Source organism: Natrix helvetica, assembly GCF_964273705.1.
Source record: "Natrix helvetica genome assembly, chromosome: 4".
Classification (NCBI taxonomy): domain Eukaryota; kingdom Metazoa; phylum Chordata; class Lepidosauria; order Squamata; family Natricidae; genus Natrix; species Natrix helvetica.
In genome coordinates, this window is record NC_138550.1 from 166,553,501 (window position 1) to 166,577,567 (window position 24,067).

At 47.0% G+C, this 24,067-nt stretch overlaps 1 protein-coding gene across 5 annotated transcripts in view; it reads right to left on the reverse strand.

Annotated features, from left to right (window-relative positions):
* PTK2 (protein tyrosine kinase 2) overlaps positions 1 to 24,067 on the reverse strand; it is a 265,732-nt gene that overhangs the window by 204,633 nt on the left and 37,032 nt on the right. The window contains exon 1 of one of the 5 annotated variants that reach the window (XM_081951048.1): positions 10,609 to 10,707. The exons of the other annotated variants lie outside the window; for them this stretch is intronic. Coding sequence (XP_081807174.1) covers positions 10,609 to 10,645 — 37 coding nt within the window. The 5' untranslated portion in view covers positions 10,646 to 10,707. Of the gene's footprint in view, positions 1 to 10,608; positions 10,708 to 24,067 lie in introns of those variants that run through there. 5 annotated transcript variants of the gene reach the window in all.

Here is a 24,067-nt window from a genome sequence, read left to right on the forward strand (position 1 = left end):
TGTTATCTACCTCTGGATTAGCATTTGAAAATTTAAAAAAATTGAATTGTCGGTACAATTAAAAAAAGTACCAGTATATTTAATGCAAGATAATTATAAAATATTCAACTAAGTGTTCTACTAAACTTCAACATAAGTTTACAATTCTCATGTGTTTTTTACCTTTATACTGTTTTCTTTGCTCCTTCTGGAAACACTGGGAGTTACTGGAAACAGTAATTAACTGGATGACCAAAGGGGGCGCTTGGTAGTTAGGCACCCTGCAGAGTTAGTGGGTTTGTTCAGAGGTGGTATTCTGCTGGTTTGGACTGGTTTGCCCAAACCGGTAGCAGCAATTGCGGCTGGCCCCGCCCACCCGCCCCGGTGCTATGCCATCCATTTAGTCACTTTTTAAAGCCAAAGCACATGTGCAAAGGCCAAGGGCATGCGCAGACGCATGCACAGTCCCATTTGCAAACTGGTAGGGAAGGTAAGTAAATACCTTCCACTTGTATCAACTGGCTTTATTAACCTGGAGACTGGAGGGGGCATTCAGAGGCAGAGGTGTGTTTGCTTAATACAGGTACTTGCGACCACAATTAAGCCCTAAATTTTTGTTGCTAGCAGTTGTTAAGTGAATTTTTATCTCATTTTATGACCTTTTTCACCACAGTTGTTAAGTCACTCATGCGGTTGTTAAAAGAATCTGGCTTCCTCCACTGATTCTCAGTATTGAAGCCACGTATCCTCCATATCCGCGACATTTAGTGATACTTCCCTTTTCCTATGAACCTGGGATAAATTGTCTAATGGAAAAAGTAGAAGAGGAAATGAGAGAAGCATGTCTCAAAGCAATTCTACTTTCACCGCACTGGTTAAGAATTGTGCATAAAGACTGTTTTGACAGACTTTCAAGATTGATGGCCGCACTTGTGAAGTTGGCGAATTTAAGAAACAAAAGTCACTTGCTTTCTTTGCTAGTAGGGCAGTGATGGTGAACTTTTTTCTGCCAAAATTGTGAGCATGCACACGTGACCACACCAATTCAATCTTCCCCGCCCACCTATTCATGTCCGCATAACACACACCCGCACATTTGCAAATGACTCCTCCCCAGGCTGGGAGAGGGCAAAAACAGCCTCCCCTGGCCCCCCTGGAGGCCCTCCAGAAGCCGGAAACAGATGTTTCTGAACTTCCAGATGGCCCGTTTTTCCCTCTTCCCAGGCTTCAGGAAAGCCTTCGGAGGCTGGGGAGGCCGAAAAATAGGCCCAATGGGCCAACTGGAGATTCGTTCCCAAACTTTCTTGCTCGTTGGTGGCATTTTTCGTCCTCCCCAGCCTCCGGAGGCTTTCCTGAAGCCTGGGGAGGGCGAAAACGCCCTCCCCCAGCCTTCCAGAAGGCCAAAAATCAGCTGGCCAGTGCACACATGCATGCTGGAGCTGACTGCTGGCATGCCAGGGAATATGGCTCCGCGTGTCACCTGTGGCACACATGGCATAGTTTTGCCATCATGGTAGCTTTGAAACCGTCTCTGCCAAAGGAATGCTTTAGCGCAATATATCCTTGGTGTAATTAAATTAGCATTAATCTAGGCCTCCTTCTCATGTTTTCCCTCTCCCCTTAGGCTAGTATATCTCTTTTGCAATCTCTGTTCCTCCTGTGTTTTCCTAGGGCATGTTAGTCATTGAATCTCAGAGCTGGAGAATGAATGGAGGAATGCCATCTCTGAAATGAGATTACACTCCTGTTGAAGAATTGGGGTTGCAGCTTTGTAGTCCTCCTGAATCCAGCACTGATGCTGGACAATAGTGTAACATGATTGTGGTAAGATGGGCAGCAAACAAATTTAATAAACAAACAAGCAAACCTCAATGGCAAAGAAAACCTTCTAATGGCTGCAACTGATAAGCCAATTACATGCTTATTTAGAAGACAGACAACAGGGTTCAGTGACTCACTAGTTACGCACTCAAGGTTGGTTATTGTAATGCCCATACACAAAACAGTTCAGAATTGCAACTAGGACAGAAGGCAACAACGTAGCTGGATGTGGTCCGTTCCGAAGGTCCTCAGAACCGCCATGTTCAAACAGCTTCACTAGTTATCTTCTGAGCCTTATGTATACACTATCAGAATGCAATATGTGATCTTACTTGGTTAGGACCAAGTTACTTGCAAGACCTCCTACTTCCTATTGCTTACTCTGCAGTTTTAGTTCATGATCCATCATGGATACATTTGTCATTCAAATTAATTCTATTTTTTTTCTGCAGAAGGGCCCATGTTGTGAAACGCATTGCACTGAAACTGAAGAAAGCTCCCCTTTTTTGACAGTTTAACTTTAGGAGGTTCAATATATTTGTCTACCCAGATCCTTTAGTATTATAAAGTTATTTTAATTGAAATAGTTTTTAACATATAATATTTATTATTTCATAATATTTTATTTTTCTGCAACATTTTAAATTTGTTTAAATTGTCATTTTCTTTTTATTTCTACAAGCCACTCTAGACTGTTATGAAACTGAATGGCATGCAAATACTCTAAAGTAATAAATAAAAGCCCAATCAAAATCCATCACCTCTTGTTGCCAATTGATTTTCCCTGATCAAATAGAAATTTAAAGGCCTAGCATACTTGGGACCAGTGGTGGGATTCCAATAATTTAACAACCGGTTCTCTGCCCTAATGACCTGCTGGGTGGGCGTGGCTCGGTGGTCATGTGACTGTGTGGGCGTGGCCAACTCAAGGTCACTCAGGTCGATGAGTGCTTCGCCTTAGCTGTTACAATGTAATAAGGGTTAACCAGAGAGGCAGTTTCTGTAAGCAGGGTAATAAAGATGAGTCTAGAAACAACACCAGAATGTTTCTTTCCTTCTTGCCTTCCTTACAGGATTAGCCCTGTAAAGTGGGGAGGGGGCAGGGAGGAGATTTCTTCCAACAACCGGTTCTCCGAACTGCTTAGAAAGTTAACAACCGGTTCTACCGAACAGGTGTGAACTGGCTGAATCCCACCACAGCTTGGGACTATATATCCCTACCAAAGATATGAAATCCTTCTTTGATCTAAATATACTGAGATAGCGCTAGTCAAAGAAGAAAACGAGCAATTCTTCTACAAGAGATTGATTCCTAAAGAATATAAACCAGTTTTCAAAAATTACCCTGTTCGGATGAGTTAATAAATATAGAAAATCATGCATAGTCTTTATTCTTCATTTAGCCCTCACATACAATTTGATCTATTAGGCAAACACAGAACTGGAGCAGAGGGAACAATGAAAGTCTGTAGTATAAAAATAATCAATGTCCCTGACTTTTCTGGAACCACCATGCACAGATATATATGTTATGTAAACTCTTCTATCTCATCTAGTCATAACATGACGCAACCCAGAGGCAGCAGGTTCACGCCTGCACAGAATCTGTCTGGTGTTGTGGGAAACAAGCAGCTTAAAAAACTCCCTGCTTTTTCCTAGAGAGATAAGTGTGCAATCCATTTGCTGATATGATTGTATTGCATCACGTGGAGTAGCCTTGCCACCAACAAGTAAATATATAGTCAAATGGTTAAGCCTGCCAAAGCTAAAGACTTATGCCAAAACCTCAAAATGAATCCATTTCCAGAAAAGCTGCAAAAAAAAAAAAAACCACTTTCCTGATGAAAGCCGGGAGAAGAGAATGAGTTATATTAATGCTAGATTAATTATGAATTATTCAGAGGTTGAAATTTTCCTTAACTCATTTTAATTGCTTTCCCAAATGGTACAAACCGGGCAATTATACAGATTTTATGTATATTTGGATAATTTGTTCTGACATAATCTGTGAATATGCTATCAAGCTGCAAATGGCTGTTAGGACACAATGCAGCAATGAACTTAAACAGAAGACTGGAACCACTACATTTCTAGGACCAACTAACTCCTTTTTTCTGAATATGAAAACAACATTCCTCATAAAGAAGATTTTGATAAAGCAACTGCTATTCCATTCTGCTGTGAACTTGAGGCTAACAAATTGTGATCAGAGAGCGATCAGCTGACACAAATAACGAACAAATTCCCCTTCAAGTAAAGAGTTCTCTCCATATCTGTCTGAAACTGTAAATCCTCCCTCAAAGCAAGTTTATTTTAGGGTTTTAAATTATTGATGCAAAGCAAGATGATTTAGCATCAACAAAATTGATTTTGGGTTGAAATTCCTGAATACAACCAGAATGAAATAAGTTGCCCTAACTGTACTACCATTTTGTAAATAATTCCTTTTTTCTATGCATCCACTATTCAGAATGTTTTTTTAACTCCACAATAACTGCAACAAAAGCATTGAAATCAACTGTACACAATTTAAAAAAAGGAAAAACAGGCTTCAAGGAAGAAACAAGCACTAGAGTTGAAGACAGTACTAGTGTACACATTCAAATTTCTATGCAATACAATAATACAATACAATACAATAGTAGAGTTGGAAGGGACCTTGGAGGCCTTCTAGTCCAACCCCCTGCCTAGGCAGGAAACCCTATACCGTTTCAGACAAATGGCTATCCAACATCTTCTTAAAGACTTCCAGTGTTGGGGCATTCACAACTTCTGGAGGCAACTTCTGTTCCACTGATTAATTGTTCTAACTGTCAGGAAATTTCTCCTCAGTTCTAAGTTGCTTCTCTCCTTGATTAGTTTCCACCCATTGCTTCTTGTTCTACCCTCAGGTGCCTTGGAGAATAGTTTGACTCCCTCTTCTTTGTGGCAACCCCTGAGATATTGGAACACTGCTATCATGTCTCCCCTAGTCCTTCTTTCTCTTAAGCTAAACATACCCAGTTCCTGCAACCGTTCTTCATATGTTTTAGTCTCCAGTCCCCTAATCATCTTTGTTGCTCTTCTCTGCACTCTTTCTAGTTTCATTCAACCAAAGAAAGAGAAAAAAATTTGTGAATTTATTTATGTATAAATGTATTTATAAAATGCATTGGCTGCCCAATAGTGAGCATGAATGTAATTTTGAGCAGAGAAACAGTAAAAGGGAGAAAACTACCTTCCCGTGGTGGGAGGTAACAGCATTGGGGTCTGTAGGATCTTGGTACTTTCATCAAAATGAGAAAAGCTCGGTCCTTTCATGTTGCGTGCAACACCGCAGTGCACACAAAAGGGGGAAAGAAGTTGCACTGTATATATAATATGTAGGACACTGCTTCTGTCATTCTGCCCCACTCCTTTGGCAAATACTATAAAATTACAAAATTTTAGGGGTGTTTGTTTTATTTTTTGTGAAATATATTAAGGTTTGTAATTGAAAGCTCTGAGGCATTTTCCAGAAAGCAGTTTCAACAGTGAATGTATTGTTTCCTCCAAGGCCATTTTAGCATGTATGAATTCAGATCCATTTACTTAAGCTATTTTGATTCGGGAACTTTTTATCGTTAATGTATAGTAAAATACCTCATCTGGAGATATTTCTTAGTAAATATGCACTTATCTGACATCATTTTCAGCAATTTCTCAACAATGCAAAATGGGGAATTCATAAAGAATTTGTCTTTGAATGTCTTCATCTAGTCACATTTTCAAATCTACACATACACTTGCAATACATGGCTAACATTCATATAACTGGACCTGTGTCAACAAGCACATTAAAATATAATTCATTCAAGTTCTAGCAAAAACCCAGAGGCTGTATTTGTGTTGGTGACCCTACAGTGGCCCCAAATTATAAGAGAATGGAATGAAATTGGAATAGGAATTAGAATAGAATTTTATTGTCACTATAAATGTACACTATACGAAACATCACAGTCTGTTTCGAATGTATACATATATATAGCCCGGGGGGGGGGGAGGGGAGATCGTGCAAATTTACAGGATGGATGGAATAAGGAACAAAGCTGCTACAGAATCTACCATAGTAGTCCTGCTATAGGTACTTCAACATTTTCTCCAGAGATAAGCAACAGAAACAAGCCATGAAGTGGGGGGGGGGGGTGTCACTAACAATGCTTCAAGCTCTAAGCACATAGAACTTATAAGCAGCATCCTGCTTATAACGGGAAGCAAGCTTCCTATAATCTTCTCAGCTGTCCTTACCACTCTCTGTATGGACCTTCTATCTGCTGCTATCTAGTCTTCTTAATAAATATTGATTTTGTATCATCAGTCCTATTTAGGCTAAAGGAAGTCCCATTTCAAATCTGATTTAAAAGAAAACATGAAAACATGTTTAGGATTACCCTTTTTAACCTGTTGACTTCCTGATGTGCTGGACTTCAATACTCATGAACCACTACCAACATGGCCACTGTTATGCCTGGTTTGTAGGCATCCTGGCCATACTATGACAATCACTGGAAATGTTAGATAGTTATTCAAGACTTTCACTGTCTCTCCCCCACCCCAGTCACCCCTAAGAATTATATGGATATGCCCTTTCAGTTTTCCTGGCAACATTTTGTTTGTTTTGTTTTTATTGGATTTATATGCCGCCCTTCTCCCAAAGGACTCAGGGCGGCATACAACATTAAAAAACACACAACCCCCCCCCCAAAAGAAATTAAATACATATCCACCCCCCGCCCCGAATTTATAGGACAATACATTTAAAAATGTGTTAAAATTAACAGGCCAGGCCGGCTTGCTGGAAAAGCCAACTTTTTAGGGTGCGTCGGAAGGACCGGAGGTCAGGGATTGTGCGAAGCTCCGAGGGCAGCTCATTCCAGAGGGAAGGTGCTCCCACAGAGAAGGCTCTCCCCCTGGGGGTCACCAGCCGACACTGTCCGACGGCACCCTGAGGAGGCCAACTCTGTGGGATCGTACTGGACGGTGGGAGGCTACTGGTGGCAGTAGGTGGTCTCGCAGGTACCCTGGGCCTAAGCCATGGAGCGCTTTAAAGGTCATAATTAATACCTTGAATCGCACCCGGAAAACAACCGGCAACCAGTGCAAGCCTCCGGGTGCTCGTCAAGGGCAGCCCCATGTAGAGAGCATTGCAGTAGTCCAGGTAAGAAAGGACGAGGGCATGAGTGACTGTGCACAGAGCATCCCGATCTAGGAAAAGGCGCAACTGACGTACCAGGCGAACCTGGTAAATGGTTCACCTGGTACGTCAGGATGGAACGCGGCCATCAGGTGTTTTTCTAAACTAAGCCGCGTATCCAGGAGGACTCCCAGATTGCGAGCCTTCTCTGAGGGGGCTAAAATTTCTCCCCCTATCGTCAAAGAAGGAACAAGATGTACAAATCGGGATGACGGAAACCACAGCCACTCAGTCTTGGAGGGATTGAGCTTGAGCCTGTTCCTCCCCATCCAGATCCGCACAGCCTCCAGGCATCGGGACATCACGTCGAGGGCATCGTTTGGGTGGTTTGGGGTAGAGATGAAAAGTTGGGTATCATCAGCATATTGATGATACCGTACCCCAAAACCACGGATGATCTCGCCCAGCGGTTTCATGTATCTGTTGAACAGGAGGGGTGAGAGAACCGACCCCTGGGGCACCCCACAAGTGACGCGCCTGGGGGTCGATCTCTGCCCTCCAGTCAACACAAACTGCAACCAATCTGACAGGTAGGAGGAGAACCACCGTAAAACGGTGCCCCCCACTCCCAACCCCCCGAGTCGTCACAGTAAGATACCAGGGTCGATGGTATCGAAAGCCGCCGAGAGGTCTAATAGGACCAGGACAGAGGAGGAGCCCCTGTCCCGGGCCCGCCAGAGATCATCGACCAACACGACCAATGCCGTCTCCGTGCTGTACCCGGGCCTGAAACCCGACTGAAACGGATCCATGTAGACAGCTTCATCCAGGTACTGGGGAAGCTGACGTGCTACCACTCTCTCGACAACCTTTGCTACAAAGCGAAGGTTGGAGACCGGACGATAGTTGGGTAAAGAAGCTGGGTCCAGGGAAGGCTTCTTAAGGAGGGGCCTCACCACCGCCTCCTTCAAGGCGGTGGAAAAGAACCCCTCTCTCAATGAAGCGTTGATAATCGCCTGGAGCCAGCCTCGTGTCACCTCCCGGGAAGCCGAAACAAACCAAGAGGGACACGGGTCCAGCATACAAGTGGCAGCACTGAGTCTCCCCATAATCCTGTCCATGCCTTTGGGGGTCACAGGGTCAAACCTATCCCAGATTGCCTCCTCAAGATTCACCCCCGTCGGCTCGCCCGAATCTACCCAGTCAGAGTCCAAGCCTGTCCGGATCTGAGTGATTTTATCCTGCAGATTCTGAACAAATTCTTCAGCCCTACCCTGCAAGGGGTCTTCCCCAGTTCCTTGGTTAAGTAAGGAGAGGGTCACCCTAACCAGGGCGGCTGGGGGGTTATCTGCAGACGCGATAAGATTCATAACCTAAAATCTTCTGATTTGTGGTCCCACATCTTTAAACCCTAAAACAAACAAGTTATTTCAATCTGCTAAGAATACAGTTTGAGTTTTTGGTTTCAGTTTTAATAGGATCATTTTATTACATAAATAGTTCTGTATTACATGGAAGTTATAGCTCTACAATAAAAAAAAATTATCTCAAAAGTTAAATATTCCCTGAATAGTTATACAATTAATATTCATCTGTTATATATTAAACTGTAATTCTTAAGATTCTGCTATTGGGAGGGAAAGTACCTATTTTAAAATAAATAAAACATAGATAATGCTTTTGAATTAGGATATTAAAAGCACACTTAAGGTCTTCAGCACTAAACATTGAAAATAATTAAATAGCAAAGGGAAACAAAGAATTAAAATAGATTTGAAAAACATCTGACTATGGGTAAGCATTAGTAATGAGTCAGTCCATTTTGTTTGATAACACAATATTATATAGCGAATATTCCTTCATGCAAACTTTTAAGTAGTTCTTTATATGTTTTTTGAACTAGTTGGGTAATGATACAACTATCCCACAGGTTTTGGCCAATCATGTGTCTATTTTCTCTTTGGTTTTATTATTTAGGGACATCTATTGCATCAATGCCTTGGATATGATTCTTCAAACTGAAGTTAATATCTTACAGGTAGAACAAACATGTGAGTAATTTAATTATATAATTTCTACTTCTTCCACCAAAAGAAGATACCTACACACATGAAATGAATCAAACATTTAGAGAAATAATATTATTCAGAATATTATTTCTGAATAATAGGTACCTAATAATAGTAATAATAGTAGGTAGAAATTCCTTCCCAGTTTCAATTCCCAAAGGAGTCATCATTTTTCAGTGTTTTTGACACAAATTCAGACATCAACTAGAAGGAAATTGCTATGTTGAAGATAAACTTCTTATAACATCCCAATAATTTTATTCTGTTTAGATCAACCGTCCAAATGCTGTGCAATTAAGAAGGTAGCAATTATCACCTTGAGTTGCCAGTGATCGCTTTTTAGCAAGGGAAAAAGCTCTTTGCAGAAACATTCACGAGACAATTAGACCACAAACATGCTTGTACACATTTCAACATCTGCTAATCAGTCACGCCGAATGTCAGTATTTTACAGTCTTGGTCCAAGAAGTGACTGTAGCAGTAGTGCAAAACAAGATTATATATACTCTTAAGCACAGGTACAGGGTAAACAATCCGTCCTTCAAAGGTTTCAGCTCAACTTGTATCACCTGGATGTGGCACCATTTCCTATTAAAACTTCCCCTTCTGCCCAATAAAAAAACAGCCTTAAGCTACCGTATTGGTTGGACATAATGACCCAATTACAGATTATCGCTAGCCAAATAGATAAATTTGTAAAAAAAAATATTAAAACAATATTCTAAGGTGTGAGAAATATTTTGCAAATAAAGAAAATGCATTTAGGGAGACACAAATTGTTTACAAATTGTCCTGTTCACAACTGTTTTGTTGCTAGCTTCTGGTGCTCCTAGTCCAGACTATAACAAGTATATTTGGGCAGTGAGTGGGTGGGGAAAAAACATGCATGGCAGTAGCTAAAACGAAGTAGGGAAAAGAAGATACTGCAATGATATGGAGGGTGGGGGTGGGTGGTTTGCAGTTGAACTGGTTAGACTAATGCTGTTGACATTCTAAACAATATTTTGAAAAGTATACTTCCAACAATTAGTAGACAGGAATAGACACATCAGTTGCTGTTACAAATATAGGCTATGAAGAAGAAGAAGAAAACAAAAATTAGCTCCTTACTTCCTCCCCAGTTCTGTTCTACAAGTATTAGACAGAACAGGAAAAGCACACCTTGTCCAAAATAGTATTTTAAAAATGGGAGGAATAAAGTTTTCTTTATATGGCAATATTCAGCCACTACCTACACAGATAAGAGTTCATCCATACCATGTGTCTGTTATTCGTGCCCCATAATCCTAACAACTTAGTGTGCATTTTTCCAAGTTTACAGTTTGAATTATTACAAAAATCAATTAAACCTAGAGGAAAGAAACGATTCTGGGACAAAACGTGGAATGTGAGAAAGTTCAGATGAAGTTTTCTTTATGCTACTACCTCCCTGTTATTCAAGAGCTTTCACTACAACTTAGAAACCAGACATTTGAAAAACAAATGGAACTTTCATTTTCATCAGAAAGTTCCTCACAATCGGCTAGTCATTTCCCCCCCAAAATTACTTGATCGCTCCTCAGTCATCCAATAAATATGTATACTTACCATTACTTGCACAATTTAGAAATCCAAGAACCTGCATTTCCCCTTGCAGAGGATTAAAGCCTGAAGTGAAAGAAGTGGTGCTTAATTCCCTTGTTGTAGCTATGTCTGCTCCTCTGGGCTCCTCCTGTCAACTCTCTAAATACCCAGGAGTTCTCAAATTTCACAGTAGGCAGAAATCAAAACACACCCTTGCTTCAAAAACAATTTACGCATCTTTAATGATAAGAGGGAATAGGGCAAAACCAGTACAAGTTTAACTGTTATAGAGACGTGTTTCACCCTTTTATTTTTTTTAAAAAAAACCCGCTTATCGTTAGAAGTTCCTTCAGCCCATGCTAATGAACACAACTTTGCAGAGATACTGAAAATTTGCTAAATTCCCAGTTTGTTAGATAGGACGTAGTTCAATCCTGAAAAGCCTTGAGCAATTCCGCCTCTAACGCACAAACACACACATTTCTAGACTCCTACAACAGATCTGCACTTTGTGGTTATGGTACTCATCCTCCTAATGTATTTAGCATACACTTTACGGTCTGAACCAAATAATGTGTTGTTGGATTTCCTAAGATATTAACAAATAACAAAAACCACAGAAAGCTCAGTAAAACGAAAAATGATTCTATTTGTATGGCTATAAATAGATACAATACAAATAGAATAGATCACTGATCTATTCTCTTAAACAATACTGCGTTTTAACATTTACAAAACTGAAAAGGAAGTTGAATATACTCAGAAAATGTCCGTTCGTGAATTTTTCATACAAGTTAAATTTAACTTGGTATGATTTAAATATTTAAATCAAAGGTTCGGGCAGATGCATAATTAATTCAGTGGAAATGTAAAGAGTTGTATTTTTGCAAAATATGAAACTCGATACTGCTCTAAATCATGCTCATCTTCTCTCCCAAACATTCACCAAGCATCACCTACATTTTCCAGCTCACCTTGGATTTTTAAATCACCAACATCTTCAACTGTCTTAAATACTTGCCAGTTGGCACCAAACACCCAAATTTAGAACACACGACTATGGAGATGCTGCAACAGTCATAAGTGACTGGTCATAAGTTACTTTTTTGGGTACCATTGTACCTGTGAATGGTCACTAAACAAATAGCTTCATTTCCAATAATATAACAACTCTTTTTCAAGGACATTCTACTAATTTCTTTTGACACCTGTCTTGTTCTCCCTTCATTCTACTCCTTTCAACCTTGCCAGTTATAACTCTTTTTTCTAATCCTTCATCCAAATATCTATGGAGATTCTCAGTCATCCAGGTCACAGTTGTCCCAAAGGAACTTTTTCAAGAAGCAACTGGACTTTCTGATTTTTTCTTTGAAGACATTTCGCATTTTAGCCAAGAAGCTTCTTCAGCTCTCATTGTTAGAGTTATTTGAATGTTCTGACCTGGGCTTCCCAAGAGCATGAAGCAAACTCCTTGTCCCAACAAAACCCCTTTTATTAATGTACTGTGAATTCTGCTCATTCACATCCAACAAAGTCTTTCAAGGGAGGATTTACAGTCACAGACCTTATCTGGCTTGGAGAGCTGCCAGGATGATATCTGCAAAACTTGGCAAGGAGTCTCGGAGAGTCACAAACCAATTAAGTGAACTAATTGTCTCCTGCAAACTCCACTCCCTTTTTGCTCTTCTTTTATTTCCTCTGGGAGGGGCCATTTAAGTCGACCCCTGTTCTTTAACTCTTCCCTTCATCTGGCAACTCTGCACATGGGCACACTGGGAACAGGCTCCAGCTGTTCGTCTGCCTCACTGATGTCTGACTCTGAAGGCAGCTGATAACTGGCATATGGCTCTGGCCCCATCTCTGCCTCCGACACAGAGCCCTCCTCAGAGCCTTCCCCAGACTCCAGGACTGGCCCATGTTCCTCCCCAACCTCCTCACTGTCCGAATCTGCTGCCAGCTCCACTGGCCGCTGGTGGGCCACAACACTCATTTCTTATACCACCCCATACCTTATACTTCTGGAATGAGTTTCCTCCCAAAATTCAAATGTCCTCCACCCAACTGGTATTTCATCCTGACCTTTGGCAAGTATGACGGATGCTGCCCAGAGTCACTGGGAGTCAGGCAGCAAATAATTAAAAATAAGTTTCTCCAACATTTAGCAAACTGACAGCTTCATTTGACAAGTTATTTTATCTTATCTGAAAAGTTCATCCTCACCTAAAGGCCAGATAAACCACAATGTGTCAAAGCCAGACTTTAAAACTTGCTTTGTGGAGAACTGACTTAATATCAAACATTCCCCCGGGATTTCCAGGTTTTAAGATTTTCCTTCCAATGAAGAAGCCAGAAGGAAATGTTCAGCGGCAATTCTTAAGCGGCATTACACACAATTCTATGCGGGAAACCTGGTAAGCATCTTATTTACAGGAGGATGAATTTTTTTCCCTACTCCTTTGTTGAGTGGATGTAGCTAATGTTTGTAATACTAGTCAGAGGGGAATTTAAATCCTGTTATTATTACCAGTAGCTGCAAAGCTAAATCCAGGCTCTGAAAAGCACCGTCCTCATACTACATTTCAATGGAACACCTCAGCAGAGCATACCTGGGGGATTCCCAGAAAGCAATAGCCATAAAAATGAAAATCTAAGGCCAAATATATGATCTATCCAAAGTGCCGCAGTGTCAAGTGAATCACCTGCAGCTCCAGCCAATTTATATTGTGCTGCAGGTCCAACCAGGTCCAATGGCCCTGCGCCATCCGGGACTCCAAGAGAGCTCCCCGCCTGTACAAGCTGGCGTCCGTGGTCAGGAGAAGGCGCTCCGGCTCCTTGAACTTGCAACCCTTGTGCAGCGCCGGGGAGAGCCACCACCTCAACGACAGCTGAACCTGTGGCGTCACCTGAATCTTTTCCTCGGAATTGCTGGAGTTGGACCTCTGATGCAGCAGGAGACGCCACTGGACCGGCCTCACGTGCAGACGAGCCCAACCACATCTATGCAACAAATGAATTTCCCCAGCAAGCTGGTGAGCACCACCACAGGAACAAAACACTGAGTTCTAACTTGTCTAACTAAAGCTAATAAACTAACCTTACGATCGTGGGAGAGAAACACCTTCCCCAACCTGGAATCTATGATAGTTCCCAGGTGAAGAATCCTGGTGGTGGGGACCAGGGAACTCTTATCTAGGTTAACTGAAAAACCTAATGGTTGGAGCATGGACACCACTAACGAAATGTCCTCCCTCGCATGCTCAAACGATGCCGCCTGAATTAAGATGTCATCGAGATAACATTGGATCCTGACGGCGCTCTCTCGGAGGGAAGCCGCCACCACTCTTCCCCTGGGGTTGGAACCTAGGCCTATCCCTGGTGTAGGGCCTATCCGACTGCCTATCTGATCTCGAAAAATACCTGCTGCTTTGTTGAACTTCCTGATCTGACTGACGATAGGACTGCTTCCAAAAGTAAGGTGCAGACTTTTGCTCCGACTTCTTAAGCAGGCATGGGCATAAACTTCTTCTTATTTTTGTCCTCAACGAGGATTGGGTCCAACGGGCACCAAAAAGGGATCCCCCGGAATAAGGTGATGAGGCCAGATGCCATTTTGCCTTGTTCTCAGCTTGCCACCCTCGCAGCCACAGGAGACGCCGGGAGGTCACCAAGAATGCCATCGCTCAGGAGGCATATTTCATGGCATGCAGAGTGGCGTCAGCAGAGAATTGTGTGACAGAAGGCAGTTTGTTGAGATCCCGATGAGTACGCACCTCCTTTGGCGGAATCTGCTCCTGCATCTTCTGGAGCCAAAGGATAGCCATGCGGCTGAAGAACGACACTGAGGCAGCTGCCTTGATGGCCCACGCGGAAGACTGGAATGTTTTGCAAAGAGTCAGCTCCACCTTCTTGTCATCGGTCTTCAGGTAGTCAGCCACATTGCCAGACACCACCGTAGACGTGGAAGCTAATGCCACCACTGGAGGGTCAACTGTGGGCACCTGCAAAGCTTCAGAAAAACTAGGCTCTATGTTAAAAAATCTCCTATCACTGCTACTAGGGGTCCCTGGCTTTTCCCACTGCTTCTTAACTACTTCTAAGAACAACTTAGGGGCAGGGATATCTTCCTTCGCTGGAGGAGGCTCTGAGTAAACTTGGTCCTCCAGCTTCTTTTCCGGGCCACCTTCCTTGGCACCTGATCTGGCACTTTCCGTCTCACCCAATTGTGCTGTGGCCCCGGCCTTGCGCAACAGTGATTTGAACAAATCCAGGAGAAACAAACCTGAGAATGCTGGTGCTTCAGGCTTTGAGGGATCCTCATCATCGGACATATCTACTTCTCTCTGAACTGATCCCCAGCTATGGAAACTTCACTAGCCAGAGAAGGAGAAACTGGCCACCGCACACCTGAGGGGGAGGGTCTTGGCCTGGCCTGGGCAGCACTGCTCCCCCCCCCCAATGTATTTTGCCACAGTTGCCGGGCTCGCAGTCCCTTTCTGTAACCCAATAGAAATTCCATGTAAAATTGCAGAGGAAGTAAACTTCTGAATGCTTGCAGGAAGCTGCTCCATGTCTCTAATGAACGAATCCTACTTCCCCACCTGTGCACAGTCATCAGGCTGTGGAGCCAAGGATGGCCTAGTGGGACTATCCCCCCTGGCCCTCCTGCATTGAAAAGGATCCCTTAGATAGGGTCCCTGGTCTACCATGGAGTGGGGGGGGGGTAGGGAAAATATCCCCTGCATATTCCCTGAGATATATTGGGGAATCCCCCCTTGGAGGAGACCTAGACCTAGATCTAATGGGTGATCTAGACCTCAGGGGATAACTAGGCCTACCCCTCTGTTCAGCCCTGGACACCTGCTTTTCCAGGGCCCTGTGCCTCTTTCTTCATCTCTCTGTAAAGCCTTGGAAGGCTTCCCAGCAGCCATGGTCTTTCGCAGCCTTGCAGAGGCTGTGGGCCTTTCCCAGATCCCACTGGAAGTTCCCTCCCCATGAGACAATCGGGGGGAAATCAGGCCTCTCCACACCATTTGCTCAGCCCACCCAACCAGCAACACAAACCAGCTTCTCCCAGTCACTCATGGCCTCCGTGTGATGATTGCAGCTGCCGGTAGACCTTTCCGGCCCCTTTTCAAGCCACGCGGCTGCTGGCAACACCACACGGTGCAGCACGTGACCCGCCGCTCTGGACCCGCCGAGCCTCTTCGCATCTGCCACTGTGGAAGGGATTGCCCCCCGGATGGCAAAGATGAGATCGAGGACCTGTAGCGGCTTCTGCCCCAGCCCATGGGGTTCTCTGCAACATGAGGCCCAAAATGGCTGCCATAATGGCATCAGGCCTCTAAAAGCCCCAACAACAAGTTTAAAACACTTACCGGCGGCAGGAGCAAGCCACACCAAGGGGAGGCTTCCAGGAAACAGATGGAGGCAAAAGGGGGAAGGCGCTCCCAAAGAGAAGGCTCTCCCCCTGGGGGTCACCAGCCGACACTGTCTGGCCGACGGCACCCTGAGGAGGCCAACTCTGTGGGATCGTACTGGACGGTGGGAGGCTACTGGTGACAGTAGGTGGTCTCGCAGGTACCCTGGGCCTAAGCCATGGAGCGCTTTAAAGGTCATAATTAATACCTTGAATCACACCCGGAAAACAACCGGCAACCAGTGCAGGCAGCCTAAAAGGGGTGTAACATGGGAGCACCTAGGTACCCCCATGATAACCCACGCGGCCGCATTCTGGACCAGCTGAAGCCTCCGGGTGCTCTTCAAGGGCAGCCCCATGTAGAGAGCGTTGCAGTAGTCCAGGCGAGAAAGGACGAGGGCATGAGTGACTGTGCACAGAGCATCCCGATCCAGGAAGGGGCGCAACTGACGTACCAGGTGAACCTGGTAAAGGGCCCCCCTGGTCACGGCTGTCAGTTGTTCTTCTAAACTAAGCCGCGTATCCAGGAGGACTCCCAGATTGCAAGCCTTCTCTGAGGGAGCTAAAATTTCTCCCCCTATCGTCAAAGATGGGACAAGATGTACAAATCAGGATGACGGAAACCACAGCCACTCAGTCTTGGAGGGATTGAGCTTGAGCCTGTTCCTCCCCATCCAGATCCGCACAGCCTCCAGGCATCGGGACATCACGTCGAGGGCATCGTTTGGGTGGTTTGGGGTAGAGATGAAAAGTTGGGTATCATCAGCATATTGATGATACCGTACCCCAAAACCACGGATGATCTCGCCCAGCAGTTTCATGTATATGTTGAACAGGAGGGGTGAGAGAACCGACCCCCTGTGGCACCCCACAAGTGACGCGCCTGTGGGTCGATCTCTGCCCTCCAGTCAATACAAACTGCGACCGATCCGACAGGTAGGAGGAGAACCACCGTAAAACGGTGCCCCCCACTCCCAACCCCCCGAGTCGTCGCAGTAGGATACATGGTCGATGGTATCGAAAGCCGCCGAGAGGTCTAATAGGACCAGGACAGAGGAACAGCCCCTGTGGGAGTTTGGAGATGTGCAAGTAATGATAGCAAGCACAAAGTTCTTTAAAAGTTCTTACTTGTACAATTTCTGGAGTATTCAAACTATGTCTCCAATGTACTCCGGAAGCTGCCTCTGAAAATTGTCCGTACACTACAACTCTATACAGCTTTGATGGAGCCTAAAAAAGTTTAGTTTTACGTCAAGTGTGCTGATTTTATTTATTTATTTTTTTATTATTCATATTTATAGACCGCCCCCTCTCCCGAAAGGGACTCGGGGCGGTGTACAGTCACTAAAATGCGTTATAAAATACATACATAAAACAGTTAAATAATTAAATACGTAGGTGGAGGAGGTTGCAAGACTGTATATAGAATAATAAATATAGTACATTAAAAACTTATTAAAACCCCAAACCCAATTAAAATATCCCCGGGAGGTAAAACTAAGAAAGTGCCAGGCCAGCTGATTGAAATAGGTGAGTCTTTAACTTTTGCCGGAAGGAACGGAGGTCGGTGGTAGTTCGAATATCTGGGGGGAGGTCATTCCAGAGGGTTGGGCCCATCACAGAGAAGGATCTACTCCTAGGTGTCGCCCGCTGGCATTGCCTAGCAGACGGCACCAGGAGGAGCCCCTCTCTGTGTGAGCGGATAGGTCGCAGGGACGTGTGTGGTAGGATGCGATCCTGCAGATACCTAGGTCCTATGCCATGGAGCGCTTTAAAGATGGTAATCAATACCTTGAAACGCACCCAAAAGGCCACAGGTAGCCAGTGCAGCTCGCGCAGGAGAGGTGTTACGTGGGAGTAACGAGTACTTCCCATAATAACCCGCGCGGCTGCGTTCTGAACTAGCTGCAGTCTCCGGATGCGTCCCAAGGGAAGCCCCATGTAGAGGGCATTGCAGTAGTCCAGGCGAGACGTCACCAGCGCATGAGTGACCGTGCGCAGGGCACTCCGGTCCAGTAGGGGGCGCAATTGGCGCACCAGGCGAACCTGGTGGAACGCCCCCCTTGCCACGGCTGCCACATGGTCCTCCATTGACAGCCGGGCATCGAGGAGGACGCCCAAATTGCGCGCCCGCTCCACAGGGGACAGCTGTTCGCCCCCTATGGCTAGCGATGGGGTCAGCTGGCTGAACCGAGGCGCCGGTACCCACAGCCACTCAGTCTTGGAGGGGTTGAGTTTGAGTCTGTTGTCCCCCATCCAGACCCCGACGGCTTCCAAACACCGGGACATCACTTCGACAGCCTCGTTGGGGTGGTTTGGGGTTGAAATATACAGCTGAGTATCATCAGCGTAGAGGTGGTACTCAACCCCAAAACCACGGATGATCTCGCCCAGCGGCTTCACATATGCATTGAACAGGAGAGGCGAGAGGACCGACCCCTGTGGCACCCCACAAGTGAGTGGCCTCAGGGACGACCTCTGCCCCCCTGTCAACACACATTGCTTCCGGTCGGAGAGGTAGGAGCCGAACCACCGCAAAACGGTGCCGCCGACTCCCATCCCCTCCAACCGACGCAATAGGATACCATGGTCGATGGTATCAAAAGCCGCCGAGAGATCTAATAGGACCAGGATAGAGGAACAACCCCTATCTCTGGCCCTCCAGAGATCATTTCCAGGTTTATGTCAAAGTATTACTTTCAATAATTGAAGTACTAAATGGCTACAGCTTAAAATCCTATTATCTTTAATTCTGGACATACCATCTACCTTATAAATTTTACTTCAGATCTCTCTAAGATATAAAAAATTGTTAAGCCTGTGTGTTCAAGACACAAAAACTTCTGAGTGATAATCCAAAAATATTTTGAAGTTTGCATCCTACCCCCAGGATGTGCAGATCTAGATTATCTTTCTTTTCAATGCCATCTTTAAGGCAGCAGATACGTTTCTGATAGTCATTTCAATTCTCTGAAAGTGTGCGTGTCTCCTGAGAATACAGTGGACAGCCAAGACGACAAATAAATGGATTATCAAATCAAACCTGAGTTCTCATTCAAGACATAAATGACCAGGCTCAAATTATTCCTACCTTGGAGACATTATGCAAAGTCTTAGTTCCTTAGAGACAATTCTAATGCTGGGGAAGGTAGAAGGAAAGAGAAGAAGAGAAGAACTAGCAGCAAGGTGAAGAGACTCAATTACAATAGCAATGAGTAGACATTTGGAAGATCTGATCATCATAATGGGAAAAAAAATGCTGTCATTAGCAGTCGGATGCAACTTGATGGCATATAATCAATTAACTCTATATAATCTTTTGAAAACAGAAAGGCATATAATAAAGGAGAATCACCATTGGCTTACCTGGAGGGTCCTTTTCTGTACACCGCGGGAGAGTCCAAGCAATGGGTTAATTCAGTCTGCTTGCCCTTAGGACTGAGGAACTATTTTTCCTTTAGCCACACCTCCTCCTGGTGTGATCAATCCCCCAGAATTCTTAGAAGGAGTCAGTTCGTGCGGACGGAGCGAAGCGTCCAAGATGATGTACTGTTGACACGAAGAACCCGAATCCCGGCCTTGAGAGCCAGGGTGGGTTGGACTCTCCCGCGGTATACAGAAAAGGACCCTTCAGGTAAGCCAATGGTCATTTTCCTGTACACCGCTTGGAGAGTCCAAGCAATGGGACATACCCAAGTTATTGTCCATCTGGGTGGGCAGAAGAAGGCTCCCGGGATTCGGTCTCTGACACAACCGCCTGGAGCACACGCCTGCCGAAGGACGCCTCAGCTGAGGCGAAAATGTCCAATTTATAGTGTCGCACAAAAGGTGAAGGAGAGGACCACGTAGCGGCCCTGCAGATGTCCAGGATCGAGGCCTGGGTGGCCCAGGCCGCCGAGGTAGCAGCACTACGTGTGGAGTGTGTGGTGATGCCGCGCGGAACGGCTTTGGATTGGCTTTCATAGGCTGTCGCAATGCAGGCACGAAGCCACCTGCCAATCGTGGAGGAAGAGACCTTCTTCCCTAGAGAACCAGGCTGGAAGGAGAGGAAGAGAGCCTCTGACTTCCTGAACTCCGCAGTACGAGCAATGTAAACCTTCAGGGCCCTCCTGACATCAAGATTGTGCCAGGAGCGCTCTCTGGGATGCGACGGATGAGGACAAAAATTTGGCAACACAATGTCTTGCGCTCTATGGAACCATGAGTTTACTTTGGGTGTAAAGGTCGGGTCCAGCCTCAGAATGACCCTGTCAGGGTGGATGACGCACAGGTCCTGGCGAACAGAAAGAGCCGCCAGCTCCGAAATCCGGCGAGCTGACGTGATGGCAATCAAGAAGGCCGTCTTCAGCGTCAGGAATCGAAGAGAAGTAGTGCGTAGAGGTTCGAATGGAGGGCCGGAGAGGGCCCGCAGGACCACGGACAGCTGCCAAGTGGGGTAGCGATGAACGGTGGGAGGGTGAAGGTTAGAGGCGCCCTTGAGGAAGAGGCGCACTTTCGGGATTTTGCTGAGAGGCAAAAGATGGTCGCCCGACCAGACGGTGGACAAGGCCGCCACTTGGCGTCGAAGGGTGTTCGGGGCCAGGCCCTTGTTGAGTCCCGCTTGAAGAAAATCAAGGACTCTGGAAACAGGCGCGGTCGTCGGCTCAATGAGCAGCTCCTCACACCACTTTGCGAAGACGGCCCAGGACGCATCATAAATTCTGGTGGTTGAAGGGCGTCTCGCCGCCTGAATGGTGTTCACTACCTCCTCTGACAGGCCTTGGCCTTTCAGTTGGTCCCCCTCAAGTGCCAGACGGCCAACTGGAGCCACTGGGGCTCTGGATGAACCACGGCCCCCTGGCTGAGGGAGATCTGGTCCGGAGGGATGCGCCACGGAGGAGACACCGACAGGTGGACAAGGTCGGCGAACCACAACCTGCGGGGCCAGTGCGGGGCCACAAGGAGGACTTCCGCTCCCTCTGCGATGACTTTGGAGATGAATTGAGGAAGGAGAGGCAGGGGAGGGAAGGTATACAGTAGCTTGCGGGGCCACTTGCAACGCAGTGCATCTGTCCCCTCCGCCCCCGGGGTGAAGAACCGGGAGTAGAAGCGGTCGAGCTGCTTGTTGTCCCTGGACGCAAACAGGCCTACGGTCAGATTTCCGAATCTGTTGGACATCTGGTGGAACAGGCGAGGGTCCAGTTTCCACTCCGCAGGATCTATGGTTGTCCTGCTCAACCAGTCTGCCTGTGTGTTGTCCACTCCGGAGATGTGGTCGGAGCGGAGAGATCCCAGATGGCGCTCCGCCCAGCGGCCCAGGGACTCCGGCTCTCTCATCAGTGCTCTGGATCTGGTGCCGCCCTGGCGGTTGATGTGGGCCTTGGTGGCCACATTGTCCGTCATCAGAAGCACATGTTGACGATGGATGGACCGACTGAAATGGCGCAGGGCCAGGCGAGCAGCTCTCAGTTCCAGTAGGTTGATGCTGTAACTGGTTTCCACTTGGGACCACTTGCCCTGGACAACCAGGGAACCCATGTGGGCTCCCCAGCCGGAGAGGCTGGCGTCTGTGGTGATGAGTAACCTCTCGGGCTCCTTGAATAGGTGGCCCTTGAGGACGGCCGGAGACATCCACCAGCGGAGGGACCTTCTCACTTCTGGCGGAACTCGAATCGGCCTGGGAGAGCTGCTCCTGGATGCCCTCTGGTGCGGCAGCAGCAGCCACTGAAGCGCCCTGGAATGCAGGCGGGCCCACGGCACGATGGAAATGCAGGAGATCATTTTTCCCAGCAGCTGCGACAGAAGGACCACTGGAGCCTGCCTCAAGCTCAACACCTTGTGGGTCATGGACCTTAGACCGTCCAACCTGTCTTGGGAGAGGAAAACCCTGCACAAGTTGGTATCTATCACCGCCCCCAGGTGTACAAGTCTGTTTGTTGGAGTGAGATGGCTCTTCTCTATGTTTAGAGTGAAGCCGTGATTTCTGAGGGATCTCATAGTGGTTTGGAGATCCCGCAATGCTTGCTGCCTGGACGACGACTGGATAAGGATGTCGTCTAGGTAGCACTGGAGCCTTATGGGCCTGCGTCTTAGCTGGGCCGCCACTACCGCCAGCACTTTGGTAAACGTCCGAGGAGCGGACGAGAGGCCGAATGGGAGAGCTTTGTACTGGAAGTGGTGACCTGCATAATAGAAGCGCAGGAACTTCCTGTGCTGTGGACGGATGGGAATGTGGAGGTATGCCTCTTTGAGATCTATAGATGTGAGTAGATCTCCCTGTCGAATCCCCGCCAGAATGGTCTGCAGTGACTGCATCTTGAACCTCCGGTAGGCGATGTGCCTGTTGAGGTTTTTGAGGTCCAAGATGGCTCTCCACCCCCCCGAGTTCTTTGGCACCAGGAAGAGGATGGAGTAAAACCCCCTCCCTTCTTCGCCCTGGGGAACGGGTTCCACGGCCCTGATGTCTAGGAGATGTCTGACTTCCTGGTCCATACGCTCCCTCTTTTGAGGGCAGGATGGGACTGGGCTCCGGATGAAGGTCCAGGGGGGGAGGGACAGGAACTCCAGGGAGAGGCCTTCCCTGACTATCTGCAGGACCCAAGCGTCCTCGGTTGTCTGGGCCCAATGGGAGGCAAACAGCTGGAGGCGACCCCCGATGGGCGCCGAGCCCGGGCAGTCACTTAGACTTACGGAACGGCCTGTTGGAGGCCCCACCGCGGTTATACTTGCGGAAGCCGAACTGCTGCCTGCCTCTGTCCCGAAAAGTTGCCCTGTCCTGGGACCTGTCGCCCTGCTGACCGAAGGACCTATTGGAGGGAGAGAAGGAAGAGGCAGAGGTGGAAGGCTCGGAGGCACGAAAGGACTGCCTCCTAGAATAGGGAGCGGTCTTACGTTCCTGCTTCTTGTTTAGAGAAGGGAGGATCTTCCTCTTGTCCTTGGACTCGATGAGGAGAGGATCCAGGGACTCGCCAAATAATTTGGACCCCTTAAAGGGGGCGGAAGCCAGTTTCCACTTGTTTTTCTGGTCCGCTTGCCAATGGTGGAGCCAGATCAGCCGGCGAGAAGTGATATTAGAGCCGAGTGCCCTGGAGGCGAATTTAGTGGCATTAAGGGAAGCGTCAGCGGCGTATTGGGAAGCCGCGATTATTTTAGACACGTCCTGGTGGAGGCGGACGTCTCCCGCCGGGAGCTTGGTTAGGAGCTCGCGCAGCCAGATCACAGAAGCCCTATTGAAAAAGGAGGCGGATGAAGAGGCTCTAATGGCCCAGGCAGCCGCCAGGTGGGTCTTGTGGCACGCCTTTTCCGCCTTCTTGTCCTCCGCCTTAAGGCCTTCCAGAAGGTCGGCCGGTAGGGAGGAGTTAGAAGTGAGTGCAGCGATGGGCGGGTCGACAGTGGGAAGGGCCAGAAGGTCCTCCAGCACTGGCTCCATAGTTTAAAGCTTCCTATCTACCCCACTGGGGGAGGACTGCGTGGCTGGTTGAGCCCACTGGCGCTGGATTAGGTCGAGAAACAGCCCCGGGACCGGAACCAGCTCCTGTTGGGGTGCTGGGACATCAAACATGACCGCATTGGGATTAGCCGGAGTGGCATCCGCCGCCGGCGCGGCCGGTTTGGGCTTGATCCCCACCCTGGTGGCAGCCTTGACCTTGTGAAGGACAGATTTGAAAAGGCTGGGCTTGAACAGACCCGCAAAGGCGGGCGCTTCAGGGGGAAGGTCCTCGTCGTCCGAGAGACCTAGCACCTCCAGGTCAGGGTCCTCAATGGCAGAGGCCTCGCTAACCACCGAGGATTCCAGGGAAGGATGGCGAGCACGCTTACTTGGGGGGGAGCTGCCTGATCGGGTTTGGGACCCCTTGGGGCCACTGCAGTGGGATTCTTAAATTTCATGGCCTCCGTGATGCCCTTGGCAATGGCACGGGCCATTAGTTCCTGCATGCGGGGAGATAACTCCTCTGAGTCAGAATCAGGATCCAAGCCCTCCTCTGGGGGGGGGGGAAGCCTCACCCTGCATGTCATCTATACTAGCATCCCCAGGGGGAGGGGCCTGCTCACAGGCCCAAGAGCGTGCCGGGGAAGCCGGCTCTGCAA